The 11,997-nt window shown below is 41.7% G+C and overlaps 1 protein-coding gene across 2 annotated transcripts in view; it reads right to left on the reverse strand.

Annotated features, from left to right (window-relative positions):
• LOC113804978 (uncharacterized) overlaps positions 1–10,924 on the reverse strand; it is a 13,138-nt gene extending 2,214 nt beyond the window's left edge. The window contains exons 1-14 of one of the 2 annotated variants that reach the window (XM_070117181.1): positions 10,714–10,924; positions 10,321–10,459; positions 9,667–10,060; positions 7,986–8,116; positions 6,883–7,155; positions 5,482–5,610; positions 3,595–3,810; positions 3,074–3,266; positions 2,575–2,831; positions 2,024–2,146; positions 1,697–1,815; positions 1,307–1,436; positions 678–758; positions 1–117 (exon numbers count right to left, since the gene is read on the reverse strand). The exon at positions 1–117 is cut by the window's left edge and continues 2,214 nt beyond it. In XM_070117181.1, the coding sequence (XP_069973282.1) occupies positions 1–117; positions 678–758; positions 1,307–1,436; positions 1,697–1,815; positions 2,024–2,146; positions 2,575–2,831; positions 3,074–3,266; positions 3,595–3,810; positions 5,482–5,610; positions 6,883–7,155; positions 7,986–8,116; positions 9,667–10,060; positions 10,321–10,440 (2,283 nt within the window). In that variant the 5' untranslated portion in view covers positions 10,441–10,459; positions 10,714–10,924. Of the gene's footprint in view, positions 118–677; positions 759–1,306; positions 1,437–1,696; positions 1,816–2,023; positions 2,147–2,574; positions 2,832–3,073; positions 3,267–3,594; positions 3,811–5,481; positions 5,611–6,882; positions 7,156–7,985; positions 8,117–9,666; positions 10,061–10,320; positions 10,463–10,713 lie in introns of both variants that reach the window. The other variant, XM_070117118.1, reaches the window with a different exon arrangement.
• Between the last annotated feature and the right edge of the window lie 1,073 nt (positions 10,925–11,997).

Below are 11,997 nucleotides of genomic sequence, written 5' to 3' on the forward strand. Positions count from 1 at the left end.
GTGGTGGTGGTGAGGGTGCTGGCTCTGGTGATGGTGGAAGCGCTCTCTCCTCTGGTTCTCCAGGTGAGACCTGAGGACGTCCGGGTCCCACGGGTCCAGGTCAGGGGGCGTGTGGATCTGCAAGCCATACGCACTCGCTAAGATTATAACCTTCAGTGAAAGACGCAGGTCAAACAGATGCTACTCATAAGATAAATGCATGATCTTATTTCCTGTTACCTGCTATTACACGTGTTATATGTGAACATCCTGACCGATTTTGTGAACATATCCCATACATTGTTGACGCCAGCCTTGCTTCTCTGCCTCTCATAAATACTATCCAAAGAAAATATGTTCACAAAATGGAAAGCAATATTTCCTGTCATTCTTGATATGTTTGAAAAATATATTTCCCATCTTTCTGAGTGCATCTGAATGCCTTCACATTACCTCTTACATTTCTCTAACAAAATCATAAAGAGGCCTGTTAAACTCAAAAGACGGAATTATGAAGTACTGTTCAACATGCGCTGAACAAATAAAATGACGGAATAATGCCCTAACGCACTGACGAACAAACATAAAACCTGGCAAGGATCGAATCGAACTCTTCAACCGAGTCCTTGTCGAAAAGGATCACCGGAAAGAATCACAGAGAAACTCTTGCACTGAAGAATTTTGCGGAATCTTCCTACCTTATTCTTGATGTTCTCCAGCAGACTTCCGAGGGCGGGGCTCCCACGAGCGTCCCGGAAATCTAGAGGTTCCCGACCCTCCTGTCGTGGGAAGGAGTCAGTTTAGTATCGGGGGTTTTCGACTATTCTCTCTAAAGGCTGCATTTCGCTAGATTTTGCCGTTTTTTCGACTTTAGGGATATTTTTTTTACTTAATCATCTACCAAGCCACGAACAGAGACTTAAAAATAGATTATAATTTGCTTTAAACGTTCCAGTATAATAAATGGTTTATGCAGATTGCCAGTATATTAGCTAACATTTATTTACTTAAGTCGATCAGAAAATCACATACTGTATCAGCACTTTTGTTTTCAAATATATAAATGAAACTTTGAAAATAATGCTACAATGCGAATATTCAAGTATATTTGTTCATTATCTGAATGCATCACTAAACAGGATCATAACAATTACAATTTCTAAGATGTTAAGCGCACGAAACATATAAAACTTTAATCATTAGAATACAACCCAAAAAAAATCACATGATGAGAAATAAGAGTTAACATGTCTTCTAGTTAAAAAAAAAAAACTTTGTTCCCTTGACCCATCGCCATGTTATCGAGGGGAAGATAAGGCGAACGCACCATGTCCAGCGAGTGTTCCGAGGAGCCAAGGTCCAGTAGGGAGGCCTTGATAGCGGTGTCGTCGAGGAGTCCTGAGGCGTAGTGCAGGGGCGTCCGTCTCCACTGGTCTCGCACATCGTCGGGGCAAAACCTTGAAGTCAAAGACGTCGAAATAAGACGTAGATTGAAAGGAAACGTATATATAAGGTACTTTCTCTTGTCTAAGAACGATTTTAGGTTTGTTTTCCTTAATGATATTGGATTTAGAGCTCTAAAAATCGTCAAGGTGTGGCAGAACCAAGAAGCAGTGCAATTTGCAAGCTTAAAGAAACAAAATACGAATAAAGTATTTCACTGGATCAAATCTCTTTCTCAAAGGGATCGCCTAGTTACTAATGCCGTGGCAGCAACCTGGGCGTGACGTGGTTGTCGTGGGCTGCAGGATGGTCCATCGGGGCGCGCAGGATGAGGTTCACGATCTGCTCTCGGCCGTGCAGGACAGCCCAGTGAAGGAGAGGCATTCCATCCCCCTGAAAGGTTGCGTGGAACTACAAACCTCGGCTTTGTATGAAAAGAAACGGTCTAAATATTTTCTGTAAAATGAAACTCGTCTATCGTAATTTTTTGCCTATGCATCTCTCCCCTCCCCTTTTCACCTTTCTTCTAACTCTCCCGCTCTCTCTCTCTCTCTGTCTCTCTCCTTCTCCTCCGCTTTTTCCCCAAGATAATCGTACTTACGGCGAGTCTCCCTTGCCAAAGGAGGTCGACTAGGTGAAAGATGTCACTCTCGAAGTACAGTAATTGCTGCACCTTTGCCGTCTCGCCGTCTTCCACTGCCCGGAACATCTGCTGCAGAACGCCCTGTAAATAAGGAGTTTGTTAATCGCATAGAGGATCTGCATATCATATGTTTTACTGTTGAATGGGAAAAAACTACCGTGTTGATACGATGGTAGAAAATATTCGAATGTCGAGTTCTGGATCAGATGACAAAGTATCTCCTGGTTTCCCTTGATTTTAATAAACGTTGGTGATTAAGAATCCCTTATTTCCAGAAGACTGATTTTAACGTATGATTGTAACTTCCTTTTTAAGTAAAATACATCCCAAGGTCATCTATTCACAATCGAAAGCGTTGAACAATTCTCTCGAGTACTATTCAATCTACATCCACAAGAAAGACCTGCAGAACCACTTGCATGACAACTCCTACCGTAAACAATCAGGTATTACTGTGAATCTCTTGGACAAAAACTTGAAAAAAATCACCTATAAGTTTGCTCAAGTACCTGGCACCTCCTGTACTCCTGCAAGAAAAGCCCGACGTCCTGAGCCAGACTCTCGTGGGCGTCTGCCACCACCTCCAGGCGATCGAAACCTCTGAGAGCAAGGAGATCGCGCCGTTTGGGGTACAGGTCAGGTCGGGTGAGCCACAGGGCCACGAAGGTGTCCATGAGAGCCACGAGATCCTGGCGACCGTTCTGGAGTGCCACGTCTACGACCGTTAAGCCCTCGGGGTCACGCTCGCAGAGAAGGGCGGGGCCGCCTGCAACGTTTATTAGTAGAACTTGGTTTCTTCAGAAGAGAGACTTGCATCCCATGATATAAGAACGACTTTGTCATTCATTCATATAAGATGGGGTTTTCATTATGAAATAATATTCAAGAAGAAGTATTTTGCATTTCGTATTACAATATGCACAATCATAGATCCAATACTTTACATTGAACTTGGGTTCCTCGCCCCAAAGCAAATATAGTATTTGCAAGGATCTAAGACTAACTCACCGACTTTGAGTATGGCCTCAATAGCATCCTTATGGACACCGTTTTCCACCGCTACGCGTAGCACGTTCTTGCCCCGGTTCCAGACCCTCTCCAGAAGGCGGGCTTCCCTTGAGGTCGCATCTGGAAGGAGGCTCTTGATGACCTCGGGGTCCATCCAAGGTTCTAAGGCTGTGAAGACTACTGGTACATCTACCTGCAAAGGGGTAGTTGGGAAAGAAACTGAAGGAATTGAATTTGTGTAAAGAAAGGGTACTGAGTATATAAAAGGGTTATTTCATATATTCTTATCTCAATATGTCTCTTAGTTATGTCCCCCTCACAACACCGTAAACCTTTCCTACAGCATAAACGCATGGCACTAAACCAAGCAAGGCGCACGGCCGGACACACACACACACACACACACACACACACACACACATGCACACGCACACGCACACAAACACACACGTACACACGCACACACACACACACAGCCTACACCCCAATACAACAAAACCTCCCATGCCCAAGAGCAGTACCATCGAGTCGTCCAGAATGTGGGTGTAGAGGGAAGCGCCGTGAGAGCGGAGGAGGTGGATGAGGCGATGCTGTCCCCCCCGGATGAGGAAGAAGAGCAGGGGGGCGCCGCGCTCGCTCAGCTTCCGGATGTCAATGTTGATTTTCTTCCTGGCAGGAGAATCTAGCAGTTCGCGCACCGCCTCCATGTCCCCAGCGAGGGCGTGGTGCACCAGACACTGAGTGGCAAGAGGTTTTCATGAGTAGAAGTATGCACGGTCATCATATATATGTCTCAGTGATATGGTTCTGCAGTCTACCTCATTTAATGTAAAGTATGTAGTATTGTGGTCTGTCATATATAATTATATATATACATACGTGTACACACACACACACACACACACACACACACACACACACACACACACACACACACACACACACACACACACACACATATATATATATATATATATATATATATATATATATACATATATATATATATATATATATATATATATATGTATATATATATATATATATATATATACATATATATATATATATATATATATATATATATATATATATATATATATAATATACAATGTGTTTATTAATGGGATTAAGTCTGCAGTCTACCACATATAATGTAAAAAAAAATAGTATTTGTCATTTATATATCCATATAATGGGTTTACTTCTGCAGTTTACAATATATAATGTGAAAGATATAGTTCTGAAGTCGGTCATATACACATGCAATGGGCAATATTCTGCAATCTACCATATATCATACATATATATATATATATATATATATATATATATATATATACATATATATATATATATATATATATATATATATATATATATATATATATATATATATATAATATACAATGTGTTTATTAATGGGATTAAGTCTGCAGTCTACCACATATAATGTAAAAAAAAATAGTATTTGTCATTTATATATCCATATAATGGGTTTACTTCTGCAGTTTACAATATATAATGTGAAAGATATAGTTCTGAAGTCGGTCATATACACATGCAATGGGCAATATTCTGCAATCTACCATATATCATACATATACAATGTTCTGATCTACAGTACATAATAACTTCCCAGTCCTCCAGCCTGTCGTACGCAAGGAAATAAATGAATAAAAATCGGCCTTCGAATTCGCAATTGGCTCTTTATTAGTTTAATTCCAAAATCAGCGAGTCACTTTCATCTGTTTCCTCGTTGAACATATTTTTAAAAACTTGTTAACGAATCTGATTTAAAATTCGGCACTAATTCCTAATTTCATTATTAGTCTTAGTACCTCATTTCCTCATCCCTTCGCGAGATCAGTTCCCCCAAACAAGCACCAATCCCTGATATTTTTTCTTTACAAATCTCTTCCTCACTTACTAATCTATTCGAGGAATCAATGCCCCCCAAATCAGGATTCACCCCCCCCCTCTCTCTCTCTCTCTTACTACCACCCCAGGAGACCAGTCCAATCTTCATTTCCTAATCTGTTCATTAAGTCAATTATCCAGAAGGTACCATTCATTCCCAATCTTTCTACTAATCCATCCCCCACTTCCTAATCTATTCGCTAAATTACCCACCCAATCTTTTTTTTTTGCAAATATCTTCCTCATTTACTAGTCTATTCGAGAAATCAATGCCCCCCTCCCCCCAAAACTCAGGATTCACCCCCTCTCCCCGCCCTCTCTCTCTTACTACTACCAAAATGAAATAACCCCCCCATTTTTTTTTTTTGCACCCCTCATTTACTAATCTATTCGAGAAATCAATGCCCCCCTCCCCCCCCAACTCAGGATTCACCCCCCCTCCCCCCCTCTCTCTCTCCCTTACTACTACCAAACCGAAGGATCCTCACCATAGAGGGGTGGATGCTGAGGAGCAGGGATATGATGGCCTCGTTTCCCGTGCCCACCGCGAGCTCCCTCAAGGACAGGCCGCCTCGGGTCAGGTCAACGCGGCACCACGAGTTGATCAGCTGACGAACCTGACGACGGCCGGGAAGGAAGTCTCAGGGTTGTTAATGTGATAGCGTGTTGTAGCTGAAGGAATTCTCAGTGTTGTAAATGTGATAACTTGTGTTGTAACTGAAGGAACTCTCAGTGTTGTAAATGTGATAACTTGTAACTGAAGGAACTCTCAATGTTGTAAATGTGATAACTTGTGTTGTAAGTGAAGGAAGTCTCAGTGTTGTAAATGTGATAACTTGTGTTGTAAATGAAGGAACTCTCAGTGTTGTAAATGTGATAACTTATGTTGTAACTGAAGGAAGGCTCAGTGTTGTAAATGTGATAGCTTGTAACTGAAGGAAGTCTCAGTGTTGTAAACGTGATAACTTGTGTTGTAACTGAAGGAAGTCTCAGTGTTGTAAATGTGATAACTTGTAACTAATGGAACTCTCAGTGTTGTAAATGTGATAATTTGTGTTGTAACTGAAGGAACTCTCAGTGTTGTAAATGTGATGACTTGTGTTGTAACTGAAGGAACTCTCAGTGTTGTAAATGTGATGACTTGTGTTGTAACTGAAGGAACTCTCAGTGTTGTAAATGTGATGACTTGTGTTGTAACTGAAGGAACTCTCAGTGATGTAAACGTGATAACGTGTTATAACTGAAGGAACTCTCAGTGTTGTAAACGTGATAACTTGTGTTATAAATGAAGGAACTCTCAGTGTTGTAAACGTGATAACTTGCGTTATAACTGCCAGTCTGTGTTTTCCTTCGCGGAGTGGGAAAGGTAATGGGCTAATTAATAATGTATAAAAGGGTTTTTGATTACAGGGCAAACAATTTATTTGAAGGAAGCAGTATGTGCCTATTTATCTATGTATGTACTGTTTGGATACGTGTTCATGTATGTGTGTACGTGGATGTGTATATGGAGATCTAATCAGTTAATAGTGTGACACTGCCAAACGGTAACAGGATGTGAATTAATGATGATGATGATTATGGTAGTGATGATGATGATGATAATGGTGATGATGATGGCTATGGTGATGATGATGATTGTTATGATGATGGTTATGATGATGATGATGGTTATGATGATAATGATGATGGTTATGATGATGATGGCTATGATGATAATGATGATGGTTATGATGTTTGTGATGATAATGATGGTTATGATGTCTGTGATGATAATGATGATAATAATGATGATGTTTGTGATGATAACGGTGACGATGGTTATGATGATGATAAAGATGATGAAAGCAATGAAAAAGAGACCCCCCCCCACGGGCGCCTGCACCCACCTTGCTGATGTCCTGCGAGGCCACGGCGCGCCACAGCCCCGGCCAGTAGAAGCGGAAGACCCTCCACACCGCCCCTGCAGGACCCAGCGGAGGGCGTCGCGGGTCGTCCTCCAGCGCGTCGGAACTACCGCTCGAGGGGTAGTCGAGGGGGTCGTGGACGGAAGCGGCGAAGTTGGGGTCGTGCTCGTAGGGGTCGCCCTCCTGCTCGTAGTCGTCCTCGCGGGGGTCGGCGGCGGGGCTCTCGGCCTCTGCGGGCTGGCCGTTGTGGTTGATCTGCGGGGGGGAGGGGGGCTCTGGTCGCGCTCCTCCGCGCCCTTGCTCCCTCTCATGCACACGCACGCACGCACATAGATACATACACGCACACACACACACACACATACATACACATACACACTCGTACACATACATACATATGCGCGCGCACACACACACGGACACGCACACACTTATAATACATATATGTGTGTTCTTGATAGATAAATGTCTGCAACTTCACTTAGTCACTATTATTAGATAAATAAATGTGTTTGAACATGCTTTCGGCAGTTCATATCATGATTTCCGATTTTTTTTGTCATTCTATCTGGACCTTATTCATGAGTCAACCATCGTGTATACCTATACACACACACACACACACACACACACACACACACAAACACACACACACACACACACACACACACACACACATATATATATATATATATATATATATATATATATATATATATATACAATTATATACGGATTTTTAATGATAATTTGTTGATACATATTACTTTAAAACTTGGTTTTGTTGTTACCATTAATATGAACACATTCGTTATCAGAAAGGTCATCATCATCACGATTAATATCATCATGGCAGTTAATGGCACTCATCTTCAAATATTCAATATAAATGCAAAATGAAACACTAAACTCCCTCCTCAACCCCTCCCCTCCTCAGGCCCCTTCACCCCCTCCCTCCCCCCTCAACCCCTTCCCTCCTCACACCCCTTCACCCCCTCCCCACTTCCCTCCTCCTCTCATTAAGCCCTCCCCCCCTCCTCTCCTCCTTTCACCCCTCCCTCCACCGGATCCTAACCCCTCTTGACCTGGTTCAGCCTCTTCTCCTTGACCTCCGCCTGTGCCATCAACTCCACTTCATCCCAGAGAGCGAGTCCATCGTGGGCGGCATAGAGGTCAGCGCCACACTGCAGCAGCACGTCGCACACAGCCGCGTCTCCTGGGGGTGGGGGTAGAGGGGGAGAGAAGGGGAGAGGGGGGTGAGAAATCAGTGCTGTTTTTATAATTTTATTTTTTATTTTATTATTATTTTTTAGATGATTGGTGTGGCGAATGGATAAGGAAGCGAGATTGGAATGTGAGGTGATTTTTTTTTGGATAACTGATTTGGCGAATACGTTAGGAAACGAGGGTTGGATTAGGATATGAGATGGGACTAAGTGGTGATTTTTTTAATAATCAATTTGGCGAATAGATTAGGGAAGTATGGTGGTGGGATAATAAAAGGATTGGGAATAAGTGGTGATTGGTGGGGGGGGGGATTTAGCGAATAGATTAGGAAGTGAGGGATGGATTAGTAAAGAGATTGGGAATGAATGGCGTCTTTTGGATAACTGAACAGATTAGGAAATGAAGATTGAACTGGTCTCCTGGGATGGTAGTAAGAGGGGGGGTGTGAGTCCTGATTTGTGTGTGTGTGGGGGGGAGGCATTGATTCCTCGAATAAATTAGTAAATAAGGAAGAGATTTGTAACTAAAAAAATATCAGGGATTAGTGCTTGTTTGGGATGAGGAAATGAGGTATTAAGACTAATAATGAAAATGGGAATTAGTGCCGAATTTTAAATTAGAATCGTAAATAACTTTTAAAAATATGTTCAACGAGGAAACAGATGAAGCTGACTCGCTGATTTTGGAATTAAACTAATAAAGAGTAAATAAAGTAATAAAGAGTATAATTAGCGAATGAGAACCGGCTTTGGGAACTGAACAAGGACCAAATAAAGATGAGCAAATGATGACTTTGAGAGATGAACTAATAATCACCTAAAGAGACGAACGCTGACTTTAGGATTAAATTAGTGAACAGTTTAATCAATAAGTAGATTAATCCGGGTATCTTGCTAGTACGTTAGATTATGAAATAGTTTCGCGCCTAGAATTATAATCTAGCAAGTAATCTAGGAAATAATGTTAATAAAAAAAAACATTGTTGATTTTTGAAGTATACAACAGAAATTTACTCAAGATATATATGCTGTACAAAATTAGAGGGAGAAACAACTACATCATTGAGAAGACGCGACTAACTTTCTAATATTTAAAAACTGTTCCTAATATAATTGCTACTTGAAAGTAACAAGTTAGTAAATAAATAGCAAATATCGCTGACCTATGGGAACAATCTTTAAAAAATGACGAATTTGAGGGTTAAGGAAACAACGATAATCATAAAAGGCAACTCAAATTGTGCCTTATCATATCAAGTAAATCAACCCTTCGGATGAGGAAATATATGTTAATTGTATGGAGGAAATTGATATTTGTTTTTATTCCGATCAGATGTAAAGCGCGTTTACTATAGACTCGAAGATAAAAAATAGTCTTTGAAAACTAAAAGCGAAAATGATACAACGTTAATGAGGAAGTCAGGAAACTACTCATTACTAAATGCATAATTAAACAGATATAATACATAACTAACTGTGTAAATGTATATGTAATTTGATATATGAATGATAATATTACAAAGTGAGATAAATGACGAACCTCTCCTGGCAGCATAATGGAGAGGCGTGAGGCCAGAAGCGTCCCGCCCATTCACATCCACGCCCGCATCGCATAACATGTACACGATGGCCATGCGGGCGCGATGGTGCCTCTCGAGGGATGGGTCGCACGCCCACGCCCACGACCAAGGCGGGTGGGTGGGTGCTCTCCCGTTATCTGTAGTTTGCAGAGCATTTTGTCTTGTATTGTATATCACGGAATTATAGGTTGCCAATGTATGTTCGCTTTGCAACGGCGCTCTCACGTCGCAGCTCGGCGAACTGATGAGTCTCCCCTTCGAACCGTCTGCGTCGACCACGTTTTCTTTCATACACTCGCAGTTCATAAAGTCGTCACCCGATTTGGCGAGCACGTGTAGGGGAGACCAGCCGTCCTACAAATGGGGCAAAATGTACCTTTAGACTTACTTCTCTCTGTTTCTTGTGTCTCGATGGAAATTGTAATATATTGAAGCTTGTATTATTCACTTTGCAAAATCAATGACATGGTTTCCAAGGAGGTAATACTAGAGAAAAACTATTTTGATTCGAATAACACCACAACAAACAATGGTAAACAAATGCAGTGAAATGGAGGGTGACACCGTTAATATTCCGGTTCTTAACGGCACTTTTGGCCGCCCTAAACGCCCACCTTATCGCAGGACGGGCGGTCCTTGATAGCGTGGCCATGGTGGTCCAAGAGTCGCCTCACGCCCGCTGGATCTGTGTTCACAATGGCGGTCTGCAGATCGCTGATCACCGAGGCGTTCATTTCCTCTCACACCACGCTTCTGCTGACGAATTTATTGCCGTGGCGTTACGAACCGCTGACAAACGGAAGACTTACAGATTCTGAGTCAACAATGAATTTGAACTTGAACAAAGGTTCAACCACTCACTTTTGTCTACATTCCTGAGTAAATCTGTGCAGCATCCTTAGCCCCAAAGGGTTTGTCACGAGCAGGAGAGAAAGCAGAGAAAGCATTGTTTGCATGAAACCCCAGATATCATATCAAAGCACCTGGACAGGCCAGGTAAGACTCACCTTTAAGCAGCAAGACGAGGCCTTCTCAAATTCATCTTGGCGGCCGTTCGAGGCCCGTCTGATCCCTGGCCGACGGAGAGGAACGGCGCCAGGGGTGTTTAGCGAGGCGTTGCTGCACGTGCCTCAAGAGCCCATCATGTAGTTTGACTTTGGTGTGAGGCAATGTTTACGATGGACTGCGAGAGCCATCTAGGGGCGGACACTGGGCTGAGTTCGGGCCTTCCTCGGGGAGCCAGAGGCGGCCAATCGATACCTTCTGGAGGAGGATTGCCGGGTTTTCATTGGTCGAACCTCCGTTTTCTGTAGCATCATCAGGGGGTAGAGGAACCGGTGTTGATCAATAGATTCTCGATGTTGGGATGTTATTCCTAACCAACGGAGATTCTTATATGCTAACAGTAGGTGGGGTGTTAGAAGTTCTTGAATAAATATAGCTCAAAAAACGAAAAATTGACGCAGCAATGCACGCTGAATGAAACAAGAAGGCAGTAGGGAGGTTTGAGAGCTCACAACGCGAAGCCTTGGGGCCTGAGTCTCGGCCAGCTCAGCGCCATATAACTCCTGAATCAATACGGAATAGTGAATAGAATGGTTTCAGCCTTTCTCGTAAGATGACGCAGAAATGAAGGGATACATTAAAACGTCTTGATGATGGGACATGCAAGCTAAACATACAGGTTCATGGCTGATTAAGCATACATCACGAAGAGGACATTTAAAACCATTGACGACGAGTATGATTTTTTTTTTATTTATTTATTTTTTTTTTAGGAAGAATCAAAATCACATAGAATGAGGTCTCAAAGCATGAGTCAGATCATGTATTATAAAAGATATATCTCTCTGAGCTGTGAACACACCACATACCAACACTTAGGTTAGGTGTTTGTAGAACGCATTTTACGGAGGAAAAGTTACAAGAATAACATTGTCAAATATGAACGAAATGGTACAAATGATAATGACTATAATAACATTTCACTTTTCATGATATGTGATGATCACGATTTTAATAACAATGACAACCATGATAGTAATACGGAATATTCAAAATTGCAGTAAGAACAAAGACAAAAGGAATAGAAACTGGTAGCATAAACAACATTGATAATAACAATAATACCGACAGTAATAATAATAATATTGGTACTAATAAAGACGAAAATAACAATGTTAATGATCATAGTAATGGTATGAGTAATAACCATATTCTTGTACGAATGATGTTAATAAATATAACAAAATCACTATTGTTATTATTGCACAGGAATATAACTAGGTCGA

Source organism: Penaeus vannamei, chromosome 1 (assembly GCF_042767895.1).
Source record: "Penaeus vannamei isolate JL-2024 chromosome 1, ASM4276789v1, whole genome shotgun sequence".
NCBI lineage: Eukaryota > Metazoa > Arthropoda > Malacostraca > Decapoda > Penaeidae > Penaeus > Penaeus vannamei.